The sequence below is a fragment of the Panthera uncia genome (genome assembly GCF_023721935.1).
Source record: "Panthera uncia isolate 11264 chromosome B2 unlocalized genomic scaffold, Puncia_PCG_1.0 HiC_scaffold_24, whole genome shotgun sequence".
Taxonomy (NCBI): domain Eukaryota; kingdom Metazoa; phylum Chordata; class Mammalia; order Carnivora; family Felidae; genus Panthera; species Panthera uncia.
The window spans coordinates 74877946-74889977 of record NW_026057580.1 but is presented as its reverse complement, the minus strand read 5'-3'; the positions used below and the strand labels follow the sequence as shown (position 1 = coordinate 74889977).

The following is a 12032-nucleotide window of genomic DNA, read 5'->3' as shown; positions in this document are numbered from 1 at the left end:
GTCTCTTTTTTTCCTCCTCTTTCCAAGAAAAGTTATGACATCGTATCATCTAAGTGACCTCACCGCAGATATTTCCAGTGATGTGCCCAAAAGTCATTCAACATAATTCAGTCTTTGGATCTGCTCTTTGCACAAAAGGAATTATGGTTTGACAATATTTCTGTAGATGTGTGTTTTGGTTTTCCCAATACACGGAGAGGTTTGAAGTCTCTGCCTTCCCCCATGTCCTCATCCATGAAGTGAGAGGCACAGATGCTGAGCCTCCACGGCTGGTCAGAAGGGAAAGGGAAGGGGAAACCCTGGGTCAGCAGATCAGCTCAGGAGGGATGCACCACAGAGGGAATAGCGACGAGCTGCAAACCAAGATCAGAAGCTGTTACAAACCCACTCGATTTCAGCTGAGTGCCATCAAGTGCGCTATGCAGAGACCTACAGGGAAGAAGGTGGGCTGTCTAAAACCAGTACAGATCCTTGCTTTTGTCCTGAGGCTGCAAACCTGAAAACAGAGAGAAAACAGAGAGAGAGAGAGAGAGACGGAGAAGAAAAACAAGAGAGGGAGAGAGAAGGGTTTGGGGACGGGAAGGCACAGGTATTTAAGGAAAGAGAAAGACAAACGCCACAGTTTTATTGCAAATGTCACAGAATTCATCTAAAGGGCATGAATGAAAGCAAGAGCAAAGCAAACAGAAATGTCAAATCTTCACCTGAAGGAAGGGCGAGTGGGCAAGACTACAAGCCAATGATTGCATTTATAATATAACCATTTTTTTTTTGGTTATGCCCTAAAAGTAAAGCAAGCAGACGAGTAAACCCTTATTTGAATGTACCTTTCAAATTCAACTCCTTAAGTCAGAAATTCAGTATTGTCATTAAGAGCACATTCTCCTTAAGTTTTACATTTTAAGACACCTATTTAATTGGCGATTAAGTTGATAACAAAATCATATTTTCCTTTCCTTATAACTGTCACCAGGAGACAGTACCCCCCCCAAACTTTAGAAGATTATGAACTACACTCTGAGCAGGTCCTCTAGATCAGCGCTGTCCAATAAAAACACAATGGGGGCCACAGGCATAATTCTAAATTTTCTAGCAGCCACATTGAAAAAGAGTAAAAAGAACCAGGTGAGAATGAATCTTCGCAATATATTTTATTTAACCCAGTATGTTCAATATGCAACGTGTCAAAAGTATTTCAACATTCAGTCAACATAAAAATACCAGTGAGATGAATTTCACATTCTTTTTTGGTACAGTTTTGAAATCCAGTGTGTATCAGGCACGTAAGCACATCCCAGTTCCTCCTGGCCACCTTTCAAGTGGCTAGCGGCTACAGGATTGAACAGCGCAGAGCTATAGAACCTTTCCAACAAATTTATTTATTATTTATTTATTTAAATTTAATTTGTGGGGGGAAAAAAGCCTACTTTCTCATTCTGCCCACACCGATGACACTGGGTCATCTGTTTACTGAAGCACAACCCTGCCATGCAGACCCCTGGGCCACAAGGTCACTGGGGTCTCCAAGGAGAACTAAGGGAGGTCCGGGGCTCAACCCAGGGTCGGACACAGGGCAGGAGGGGTCCGGGGAGGCCAAGGTCCCTCTCCCGCTTACCTGAGTCCACGCTGAGTCCCAGACCCTGGGCCACGTCCCCCGCGGGGCTCGCGAAGGGTCCCCCGGGCGCGGCCCACGCTGCGCCGGTCGGCTCGCCCTTGGCGGAGAGCTCGCAGGGCGGGCTGCCGGGCGCGGGCGCCGGTGCGGGCGCGAGGCGGGCCGGGCGCCCCGAGGCTGCCGGCATCAGCAGCGGCCCGTAGCGCGGGTCGAAGTGCGGCGCGTAGACCTCGTGCACGGCGGCGGGCCGCGGGTAGGCGGCGGCCTGGGCGCCGAGGGCGCCGCCCAGGGCGTAGGGGTGGTGCGGGTGCGCGTGGTGCGGGTGCGCGTGGTGCCAGGGCTCGGCCGCGCCCTGGTGCAGGTGACCGTGCAGCGCGGCGGGCGAGTAGGGGTCGGCGGCGGCGAAGGGCAACTCCGAGTGCGCGGTGGCCAGCGGGCTGCCCAGCGGCGCGGGCACCGGAGCCTGGTACGCGCTGTTCCAGAAGGAGGCGGGGAAGCTGCGCTGGCTCATCGGGAAGGAGCCGTCTGCAGGCAGGCGAGGCGGAGGGGAGGAAAGGAAGAGAGGAGCGCGTCACCGCAGGTAGATGGAAGCGGGAGCGCTGAACGCGCCAGGCGGGGAAAGTGCGGGCGAGCAGCGGCCGGGAGCCGACCCGCTGCCCGCCCACGGGGGCGGCGTCTTTCGGAGGCGGATGCACCCTGCGAATTCGAGGTCGAGGCACCGCAAAATGGGAGAAACTGCTTGGGAAGGAGGGCGGCTTCCTCGGATTTCGCAGACTCGTTTCCAGCGCGGAAACCCCAGAACAGGCTGGGAGAGGCAGAGCGGTGAGACACCCCTCTGCAGTTCCAGTTTTGGGGCGCTGGGAGCTTCCTCCACTGCGGGCTGCGCCGCTTCGGCGGCTCCGGGGCAGACACGGCCTCCCATTCCCAACCCGCAGCCTCTCTCTCCCCTAGCTAAAGATACCTCTTCCCGCTCTTGGTCGGCAGCCTAGAGATTTCACTACCCCCTCTCGCGTTTCACCCTCCCCAGCTCCAGAAAATGTGCCCCTCCAGGGCCTCTGATAGACTGGAAGTCCATCGACATATTTCGAAGTCTTGCTATTATTAGCCTCCTTTCTAGAAACCTTCTTTCAAATATTTTTTTCCAAGAACTCAAGCAAAAGAGTAAACTAGACTTACTAAAAGGGCAGCTGTATTATTTGCAGAGGGACACAAAGGGACAGATCTTTTACGTTTTAATTAATAATATTTGTTCGTTAAAGTGTGGACGCCAGGAATAATAATTATTATTGCCAGTATCACTGTTGACCCCTAGTGCCTGGAGGCATTTTTAAGAGAACAGCATTTAGGTCAAATGTGTTGCCTTTAGTGGAAGGGGAGGGAAAGAAAGATTTAATCCTAGGGACCTGTACTGAGCATCTCCTCTGGGGAAGGCATCTGCAGAACATTCTAAAGAATTAAAAATTAAAAATGCATTCTAAGTGGTGAACTGTCTTCCTGTTAAAAATATTTAGGCAACTGGAGAATAAAAAGAATGTTCTGTGTTCAAAACTCATGATTTGGGGATCTTATCTAGGCAAGGCTTGCACAAACTGTCAGACACTCTTAAGAAAAAAAGGGAGGGTGGGGGTTATCATTTCCCCATAAAATGTAATACTTGTGTTCCTTTTTACAGCAAAGTCTTCGTTTCTCAGCTTGGTACACATCAACAATTAAGTTTAGTGAGAAAGTTTGTTTCCTTGTCCTGGAAATTAAAGGAGATTGAGATTTCAGAATGGAAGGGAGATTTAGTTGACTTGTCCAATAAATCATTGTCCCAGGCTAGAGAAAGCAGTGCTTTGTGAGAAGGGTAGAATAAAGAGGGGGGTGTGTTTGGGGAAAATCCTTAAGATGTTTCAGCTGTACCTAAATTTTTATTTCTTTGGTACTTTAACTTTCTTTCTGAAAGCATACGGACGGTTTAGGAGACATTCTTCAGCAGGTTTTGCTGACAGTGGTGTCTAAGACTTTTTTCTCTGGGCAAATTTTCAGGAACTTACAAGTGCCCTGTAAGTTGTTGTAGGTGCAGATCTCCCTCAGGGCTTGGGAGAGTGTTGGAAACCTCACATTTCCGCAGCACATTTACACACAGTTTTCTGTTTGCTGAACAGCCATCTCCAGGGATAGTTAAGAGGGCAGGTATCATTCTAATTTTAGAGACCAGTAAATAGAGTGACCTCAAAGAGGTTAAGAGACTTGCCCAAGGTCATGTTGCTAGGAAGTTGGTGGAGCCAGCACGAAACCCAGGACTCCCAATTCCAAGGCTGGTGGTTTTTCTAGGTCGCTGCTCTACTCTGCTCTGCCTCTGCAAGGAGAGGTCTTTCTTCCTTCCTTTTACTTACTCTCCCCACATGCCCATCCTCAACTCCTCTGACACCTAGGATTCCTTCAGCTGCCTTCCCTCGAGCCTCTGTGGCTGGGCCGCAGACTGAGAGGGCTCTCTATTTGCCCCTAGAAGTGGGCCCTTTACTCACCCCGCCAGGGCCCCGAGCTCCTGGGTGCTTTGCTGCTTGTACAGCTTGGGGAATAGCTGCTAGGCTGGCTCAGGGCTCTGCTGAAGTGCTCATCCACCACGGAGCTGATGTCTCCCTGGAAATAGGTGAAGAGGACGCAGCGGGAGTTGATGTACTCTGCCTCTGGTGGGCGCTCTTTCTCTGGGCTGCCTTCTTCCTCTTTTATGCTGGCTGGAGTTTGGCTGGAAAAGGAGGAGCTGCCGCTGCTGTTGCTGGGGCTGGCGTTGCACTCTTGGGCTTCCTGCATTTTGGAGTAATAGGCTAGTTTCTGCTCAAAGAGAGAAAGAATAGAGGAGTCAGCTTCAAAAGAGATGGCAAATTGGGGTCAGATCCCTAAGGTATCCAGGGGAAAACTGACATTCATGCATAAGCCCCTGTGCTCAGTAACTTTTGCAAGCTTCTTGACAGGCAGACTGCCTTCCTTGGTGTCTCTGTCTCCCCAGAATCGCCGCTAGACCACACGGAAAGCTCTCTGAAGGTGTCAGGGTAAAGGTCCCAGAAGATGCCTAAGCAGCCAGGATATAAGCAGAGTTTGACCGCAGAGCCAGGCTCAGGGCAGATGTATTTTTAAAATCCGGCTCCAAGGGTGAAGGGCATCCAATTCCAGTTCGGGCCTGATTGTCCCCTGCTTAAGAATCCAAGGTAGATGCACAAGATGCAAGACTTTAAGCATCGTTGTGACAGAGCACGAAAACACCAAAATCCACTCTGTGCAGCCAGGAATGTGAATGAAGAACTGCGAAGAGGTATGAGGTAGTTCTATTTGGGAAGGAATCATGTGGGGTAAAAACGTGGAATGACATCCTGACATGAATCATTTAAATAAATGCAAGTTGATATTTGTTTGGTCACCCATAAAATGTCCACTTAAGAGTCTAGCTCAGTTTTGAAAGAGGTCTTCTTTTGAGTAAGGAAAAACCTGAGCACTTCTGCCTTCACCATCTCTATGCACACTGGGGAAACAAGTAATAAAAGGGAGAGAAGAAGATCTTGGCTGTGAGGTTGAGTGAATTATGGCTGTCTGGTAGCGATTTTAAAAACCAAGTGTGGTTGCTGAAATATTTTCTTAGAAGTGAGCAATGGACTGAATGCAGTGTTAAAGCATTTATGCAGGGAGAGATGGCCTCAAAGCGGGCTGATCATACAAAGATGAACGGAGATCTTAATGGAATAGATTATTGGCCCAGGGCCAGGGAGGAGAAAGGACCAAGCAGACAGAAAATCAACCCACCTCTCCTCTTTGCAATAGTCACAGCCTGGGAAGGAACCATCTCAGACACTGAAGCCAAAAGACTGTAGTTATTTAGCAATATCACCACTTTCACCACATTCCCGCTTGGCTTATAATGAGGGACTCTGAGGATTCCCCAAATGAATATTGTGAGACTAAACAAACTCCCTGGATGGAAAGTTTAAAAAGGGGGGAGGTAGAAGGAAAAAAGCAAAACGCAAAACCTACTCCTTCCATCATTAATTCAGCAGGAAATTTTCGAATAGACGTTCCGAATTTGCAAGCAAAATGGGCAAAAACTTGGACTAGGGGTCCGGATGTACTTCTGTCTCTCTGAAGCAGGGGTCCAAGCCCTCACTTTGAAATCTGCTTGGGACCCCTACGGCCTCCTGGGTGTGTGAACTTACTCTTTTACTGGACTACGGTCCTCAGTTTTTACTACACTAGCTGAGGAAATGGGAAGAAAAACTGGTCGTCCAGACTCAGCTCGGAGAAGAGGGAAAATGGAATAATTAAAGGAAACTTCAAGAGTTTGCCCAATTGGGGTTAAGTGGTCTTCTTACAGGTAACCACTGTCCTGTGGAGAGCAGGACAGCCTGATGCAGTTACTCAGCCTCAAGAAAAGCGAAAAGAATATTATCTTTGAAGCCCTCCTCTGCCAGGTCAACTGCACCCCAATAATAATCCCCAGAACTTTGCAGAGCAAAGATGATAAAACCCATGCTTTTGAGCAGTTCTCTTTGTAACGAATTCTCTGGTTCCAGAATTAATTGGCCTGATCCCTTGAGAATTTAAACGGAATAAAGTTACTCCTTAGATAAGCTTGCAGGGATGAGTGGCCAGATCTTTGCATTTCAGACAGAAAGACAGAGGCACAGGCAGGTCTTTGCTTTTGTTCTCTTGTCACTCTCACCTTTGAGACCAAAGTTTGGTTTTCCCTGCGTGAGCGTTGATCGCAGCTCCCCTTACCCCGCACCGAAGAATCTGGAGTCCGACAGACTCTAAGGCAATTCAGCTCACACGAACCTCGTCTGATTGTTCCCCGGAAGGACGGGGCACGCATTAACAGGGCTTAGCTGCTTTCCCGGGAGCGCAAGTGGACACGCTAAAGGGTTAGCTCAAGCGACCGTGTGGCAGCGCCGGCAATCGCCGCATCCCCGAGGCTCCCGCCGCTGGTAGGACGCCCCGGACCCGTGCGGAGGCGTCCCGGACCTCGGGGTACAGGCGGTGCTCTAGGCAGCGAGGGCGCGCCACCCGTCTCCGAGGTCCCGGCCCGGGGGAGACACGTACCTGGTGGTAGGGGGTGTAGGCGGCTGCAAAGTAAGGCTGGGGAGGACCATAGACTTGGTACATAACATCCAGACAGCTCATGGCTCCCCGCAGCGGAGACGGCTAAGTATTTTATCATCAACTCTCGGTCGGTGGAGCGCAGGGATGCTGCATGGGCGGCGCTTGGGCTCGAGCTCCCGAGTCATCTGCGGGCGGAGCGGTGGGCAGCGCGCTCCGCGGCTCGGGATCCCGCTCGCTCGCAGGCTCCCCTCCCACCCGGCAATTTCAACCCGGACGCTGCTCCGGGACAGAAGCGCCGGTGCTCCCGCTAGTGGGCATTTAAACCCCACGCCGGGGAGGCGTGCTGACGCCACTCTGGGCCGCGGAAGGGGGAGGGGACCGTGGGGGGGGGCGGGGACCGGGGGCCAATAGGGAGTGGGGGACCGGGGCCGAGGGGCTACCGAGGTGTTTCTCGGCGGCGAGCTGGGGGGCCAAGGGTACCGCGAACGGCGCACCCCCGAGCTTGAGGCCGGAAGCTTTGCACCGCGAAGAGTAGGACTCTCAGGCTAAACCGAGAGAGAGAGAGAGAGAGAGAGAGAAACCCAGAGAGAGACGGAATGGGAGAGAAGGGGTGGGAGTGTGGAAGGGGCGAAGTGGGGGTTCTCGCACTTGGGGAGAGAAAAAAGTTTGATGCGTGGTGGCAAAGGTCCCTTGGGAGAGCCCCGGCCTCACACTGGAGATTTGAGAGTGTGCGCACCCGGGGTTGGCGAGGTGGGGCAGGAGGTGGGCTCTCCGCTCCTGGTGAGCGCCGGGAGGGTAGCGCCTTCCCCAGGAATCCCCTAGGGGATCCTCGTCGTCTCAGACAGGAAGTCCAGGGAGTCCGAAGACTCCTCCCGGGAGCGGAGCAGCTCCCTCTGGGGGGGAAAAGGCGGTGGCTGAAGACAGTACAGACCGCCCCTGCACCTCTACCGACCCCGCCCGCCCGACCGCCTCCAGCTCCCACACCTCAGTTCAGCTCTCTGGGGTCGGTCCCTTCTGCCTCGTTAGTGTTCGATCCCGGCACTTTCTCTTTGAAGTTCCCCACCCGAACCCGCCCCATCTGCGTTGTTGGCGCCCCGCATCCGGCCCCTCCCGTGCGAGCTGCTTTCGAGGAGTCCAGGAGGCCATACCCAGCCCCCGGCAGCCCCCGGCAGCCCCCGGTCTACTCGGCGTGAGTCCTTTAAAGTTGCGGTAACTTTTGGGGACCAGGACTTGTTGGCTGCAAGAGGAGTCGGCCTAGAGAATGCAGGGAGGTCAGAGAGGGCTGCTGTATGTAGTCTCTTCAACCAGTAAAACAGCTGCTGGGATTTTAGGTTTCATTTTCGAAGCGTTGAAAGGATGCATTTTGATTGCGAAACGTGCGTCGTTGTTCCCTTTTTCCTTCTCTGAGAGCTCGGCAGGCTTGGACCGGCTTCTGGCGTTGCTCTCCATCCTCCCCAAGCACTCCCCACTCCCATCACAGCCCCCTGGGGAGGAGGGTGTCACAGGGGAGTCCTGCATCCCATAAGTTTAGGGGCGAATCGAGACTAGGCTGTCCGTACGGCTGGGTCAGGTGGTGGAAAGAGCGTTGAGGAGATAGCGGTGGTGAGACCTGAGGTGGCGGCGGGGGCAGGGCTTGGGAGCTCGGAGAGCCCAGAACCACGGGAGACGCCGCGTGCATTAGGGAACTCCAGTTATTACCCATTAAAACAAAAACAAAAACAAAAAGTCTGACATCGATTCTCAGGCTGCAACACTGGAAACAAATGCACCCTTAAAGATATATTTGTCTTCAAGATGTGAATATTTTAAGCCAAATTGTTTCGGGGCTGAGGTTTTGGTTTTGCCCGAATAATAAATGGGTAATGGCTCCCAGTCTTCAGTTCGGTTTATAAATGGTGAGCCGTGCCGAGCGCGGTAACCGATTTTAAAGAAGATTTAAATAAAAATAAATAAATAAGGACACCATTCAGCCCAGTTTTGCGCAAGCCTTTTTGGAAGCCAGCTGGCCTTGGTGTCGAGTTCTGCAGGCTCCTTAGAGCTTCTGGCGACCTAGGCGCACAGGTGGAGCATAACATCCTTCCCGCCCCTACCCCAACCCTCCCGCCTTGGATGTTTGGGAAAACGGCAAAAACCACCTTTGTTTTCTTTGGAGGCAAAAGAGCGAACCTGAACCAAACAGCCACACAGTGCCCTCCTAGAGGCGGGAAGTGGGCGTGTAGCTCCCAGTGTCATTTGCCGCCTAGGCGCAAGCTGGCTGCAGGGGCCCGTTCCGCCCTCCCCTGCGCCAGGTCCTGGCTTACCCCTGGCCCGCGCGCCCAGGGTCTGGTCTGAGCAGGAGCCCAGGTGCCCACACAGCCGCGGAGACCAGGACAGATCGAGTCCATTAGGCGTGATCACTGAGGGTCACACTCTTCCCCCCTCCCCCCCCGCCCCCCGCGCAGGTCCCGCTATCTATCTGTGGACATAGAGGTTCTACCTTGGCTGGCTGCAGCTAGGGCATCTCGGGGACCCAGCATTCTTCACCGAAGCCCACCCCTTCCCTCGCAGCCCAGGCTTGGCGGCGTAGCTGGCTGACCGCAGCACTGCGCGAAAAAGCAATGGTGTGGGGGGGGGGGGGGGGGGCGGTGTGAGGGCTGAATCTCACCCCTTGCCCGCGCAGACAAGCTCGACTCTCGTCCCCGCACACCTGCAATAGCTCATCCTAAACCCTGTACCCACCCACTTTGACATTTTTATTTTACTCTGACCCTGGTACCAGAGGAACTTTGATTTCCCACAAATTGGGGAGAAAATAACGACAATCTCCCTGGATCCAGCAAGGCCCAGCAAAATGTAGGTTCTTTTTGAAAAGGATTACAGGAGCAGTGACAGCCCACATTTTGAACAAAGAAAATGAAGAGAATGTGATGCCAGTTGCCGGAGGTTGCTTTCTGTTCACGTTTCTCAGTCTCCTCTTACTTAAAACAGTTTTTAAAAACCTCGCGTAAGCTCAGTAAGGGCACTCACTGCACAGGAGTTTAAAGGAACCCAGGAAATTGGGGCCAGTGAGCATCAATTTGAATTTAGGCAGGAAAACACTTGCCTCCCCCCAAATCCAAGGTAAAGGAAGAAAAATGAAGAGTCTGTGGTTTTAAAGTAAGCCCACTGATTGGAGCAAGGTCAATCTTTTCCGTATATCTGGAAAGCTGTCATTTACACAAAGGTGATATTTCTCAATCTGATGAGATTGTGTCTTGTTTCTGTGCTGAAATAGAAGGTAAAACAGCTAAATTTAACACCCTCTACTCTCCCAGATATTCAAACCACCAGGACATTAAGTCATCAAGTAAGTGAGGTTTTGATTCAGAGCCTCGGGTGGGAGTGGAGGACAGAAAGTCTCTCGCTTCCTTCCTCTCTTTCCCTCTCTCTTTCCCAGTAATTTTAGAAGAGACTATGCCAGACAGTTAGATGTCCCTCACAAATGTATCAACATCCCCAGAAAGGTCAGCTATTACTATTACAGCTAGCCTGATTACCCTTAAACCTCCTAATTGGGCAGAAGGAATATCCAAACTTCTTTTAGAAATGAATTTCACTTTATGACAGCTTTTTGGCAATATATTGAACTGTGAGGAGGGAGTTTGCCATATGAAAACATTGTACTATCCAATTCTAGTGTGCAATTCTAACCATAGCTAAAACTGTGAAAATAAAAGGTGCCTTTATTTTGAAGTTAATAAGTGACGTTCAATTACTTTTGAGTGACTATATGTTTAAAGATAGCATCTCAATGAAGTAGTTTATTTTCTCTTCAGACGGGTTGCTCATCATTTTCCCAATACCTTCTGAATTTTTCTGTCCACCTGTGCCATCTTATTCTGAAAACGGCAAAGAGACAGCTTTCAAGGAAGGGTGTATGAATAGAACGAATTTGGAGAACTGACCTGCAGCCAGCCCAGGCCCTCCCTCACCCATGATTTGTTTGGATCGTTGACTGTTGACATTTTATGTGGCCTTATGCTGCCAGCCAAAGGAGATGAACACAATGGTTATCTCACAGATTTTTTTTTTTAACCCCTAAACCCACCCTGGCCCATTTTACCGAGCAGAGATGTGTTTGGAATTTGAGAGTAGCTGACAACGATTTTGTGGATTCAAAATGTTAATAATATTAGTTGGAAACATATCTGCAAAAGTCAGGATTTTTGGGCACAGTATATTATTTAGCAATGGTACTCTGGTAACTAATGTGGAATCTGAGTGGTGATTTTATTTCCAAAAAATCAAGAAAAAAAAGAAATTTCTGTACTCTGAAACCTCACCAAAACATTAAATGAAGGAATTTCAGTATGACTTAGTGAAAAACCAAGAAAAAGAGAGTTCAATTATTTTTCATGCAAACTTAAAGTAACTCTTAATATTTTCTTTTTTTTTATTTTTTTTTTTTTTTTCAACGTTTTTTATTTATTTTTGGGACAGAGAGAGACAGAGCATGAACGGGGGAGGGGCAGAAAGAGAGGGAGACACAGAATCGGAAACAGGCTCCAGGCTCCGAGCCATCAGCCCAGAGCCTGACGCGGGGCTCGAACTCACGGACCGCGAGATCGTGACCTGGCTGAAGTCGGACGCTTAACCGACTGCGCCACCCAGGCGCCCCTCTCTTAATATTTTCTAGCAAAAATCCTCCCCGGTCTGTTCTAGTGTGTAGATGAGATTACTTTGTAACTATTGACATATATTTAATTATTACAAAAATGTTAAACTTTTTGTCTTTCATGTTTTAAGGACTATTTTCATGTTACATACAAGTCAACTTTAACTTAGGTGAAATCATCACAACTTTCTGAATTTAGTTTTCTCTTAACTTCTTATTGATGCTGATGGCCAGTTCTAAGATTGAGAAATATATTTACTACCATATTCATCTTTTTTTTTTTAATTTTTAACGTTAATTTATTTTTGAGAGAGAGAGACAGACAGAGTGTGAGCTGGGGAAGGGGCAGAGAGAGGGAGACACAGAATCTGAAGCAGGCTTCAGGCTCTGAGCTGTCGGCACAGAGCCCGACACGGGGCTTGAACTCACAAGCCGCAAGATCATGACCTGAGCCGAAGTCAGATGCTTAACTGACTGAGCCAACCAGGCGCCCCTACCCTATTCATCTTTTAGAAATGAGTTCTTTTTAATTAGTCTCTATGAAATGCTTAGTATAAAGATATTATTACATAAATTCATATGATTCAAACCTTTCAAACTGGTAGCATACAAATGGCAAGAAGAGAGATTTGGAACAGATATGTGTGTAATATTTTGGCTTGCTATGTTTTTTACAAGACAGCAAGAGTTAGAAGGAAATTTACATTCTCTGCTATT

General features: G+C 49.9%; 1 protein-coding gene across 2 annotated transcripts; it reads right to left on the bottom strand.

Annotated features, from left to right (window-relative positions):
- Nucleotides 1–312: 312 nt before the first annotated feature.
- On the bottom strand, nt 313–6763 carry VGLL2 (vestigial like family member 2). 2 transcript variants are annotated; one of them, XM_049653180.1, is made up of 4 exons: nt 6683–6763; nt 4123–4429; nt 1616–2137; nt 313–353 (listed from the first exon to the last, which is right to left on the bottom strand). In XM_049653180.1, exons 1-4 carry the CDS (start codon nt 6761–6763, stop codon nt 313–315), a joined length of 951 nt encoding a protein of 316 aa, XP_049509137.1. The 2 variants fall into 2 exon arrangements, with proteins under 2 accessions (XP_049509137.1, XP_049509138.1); XM_049653181.1 differs by lacking the exon at nt 1616–2137.
- Nucleotides 6764–12032: the final 5269 nt, after the last annotated feature.

Bases quoted from the DNA above. Each gene is read 5' to 3' on its own strand.
- VGLL2 (XM_049653180.1), bottom strand. From the start codon at position 6,763: ATGAGCTGTCTGGATGTTATGTACCAAGTCTATGGTCCTCCCCAGCCT. The intron at 4,430-6,682 runs GTACGTGTCTCC...CTCTTTGAGCAG, and splicing joins CCTACACCCCCTACCACCAG to AAACTAGCCTATTACTCCAA. The intron at 2,138-4,122 runs GTGAGTAAAGGG...GCCTGCCTGCAG, and splicing joins GAGCTCGGGGCCCTGGCGGG to ACGGCTCCTTCCCGATGAGC.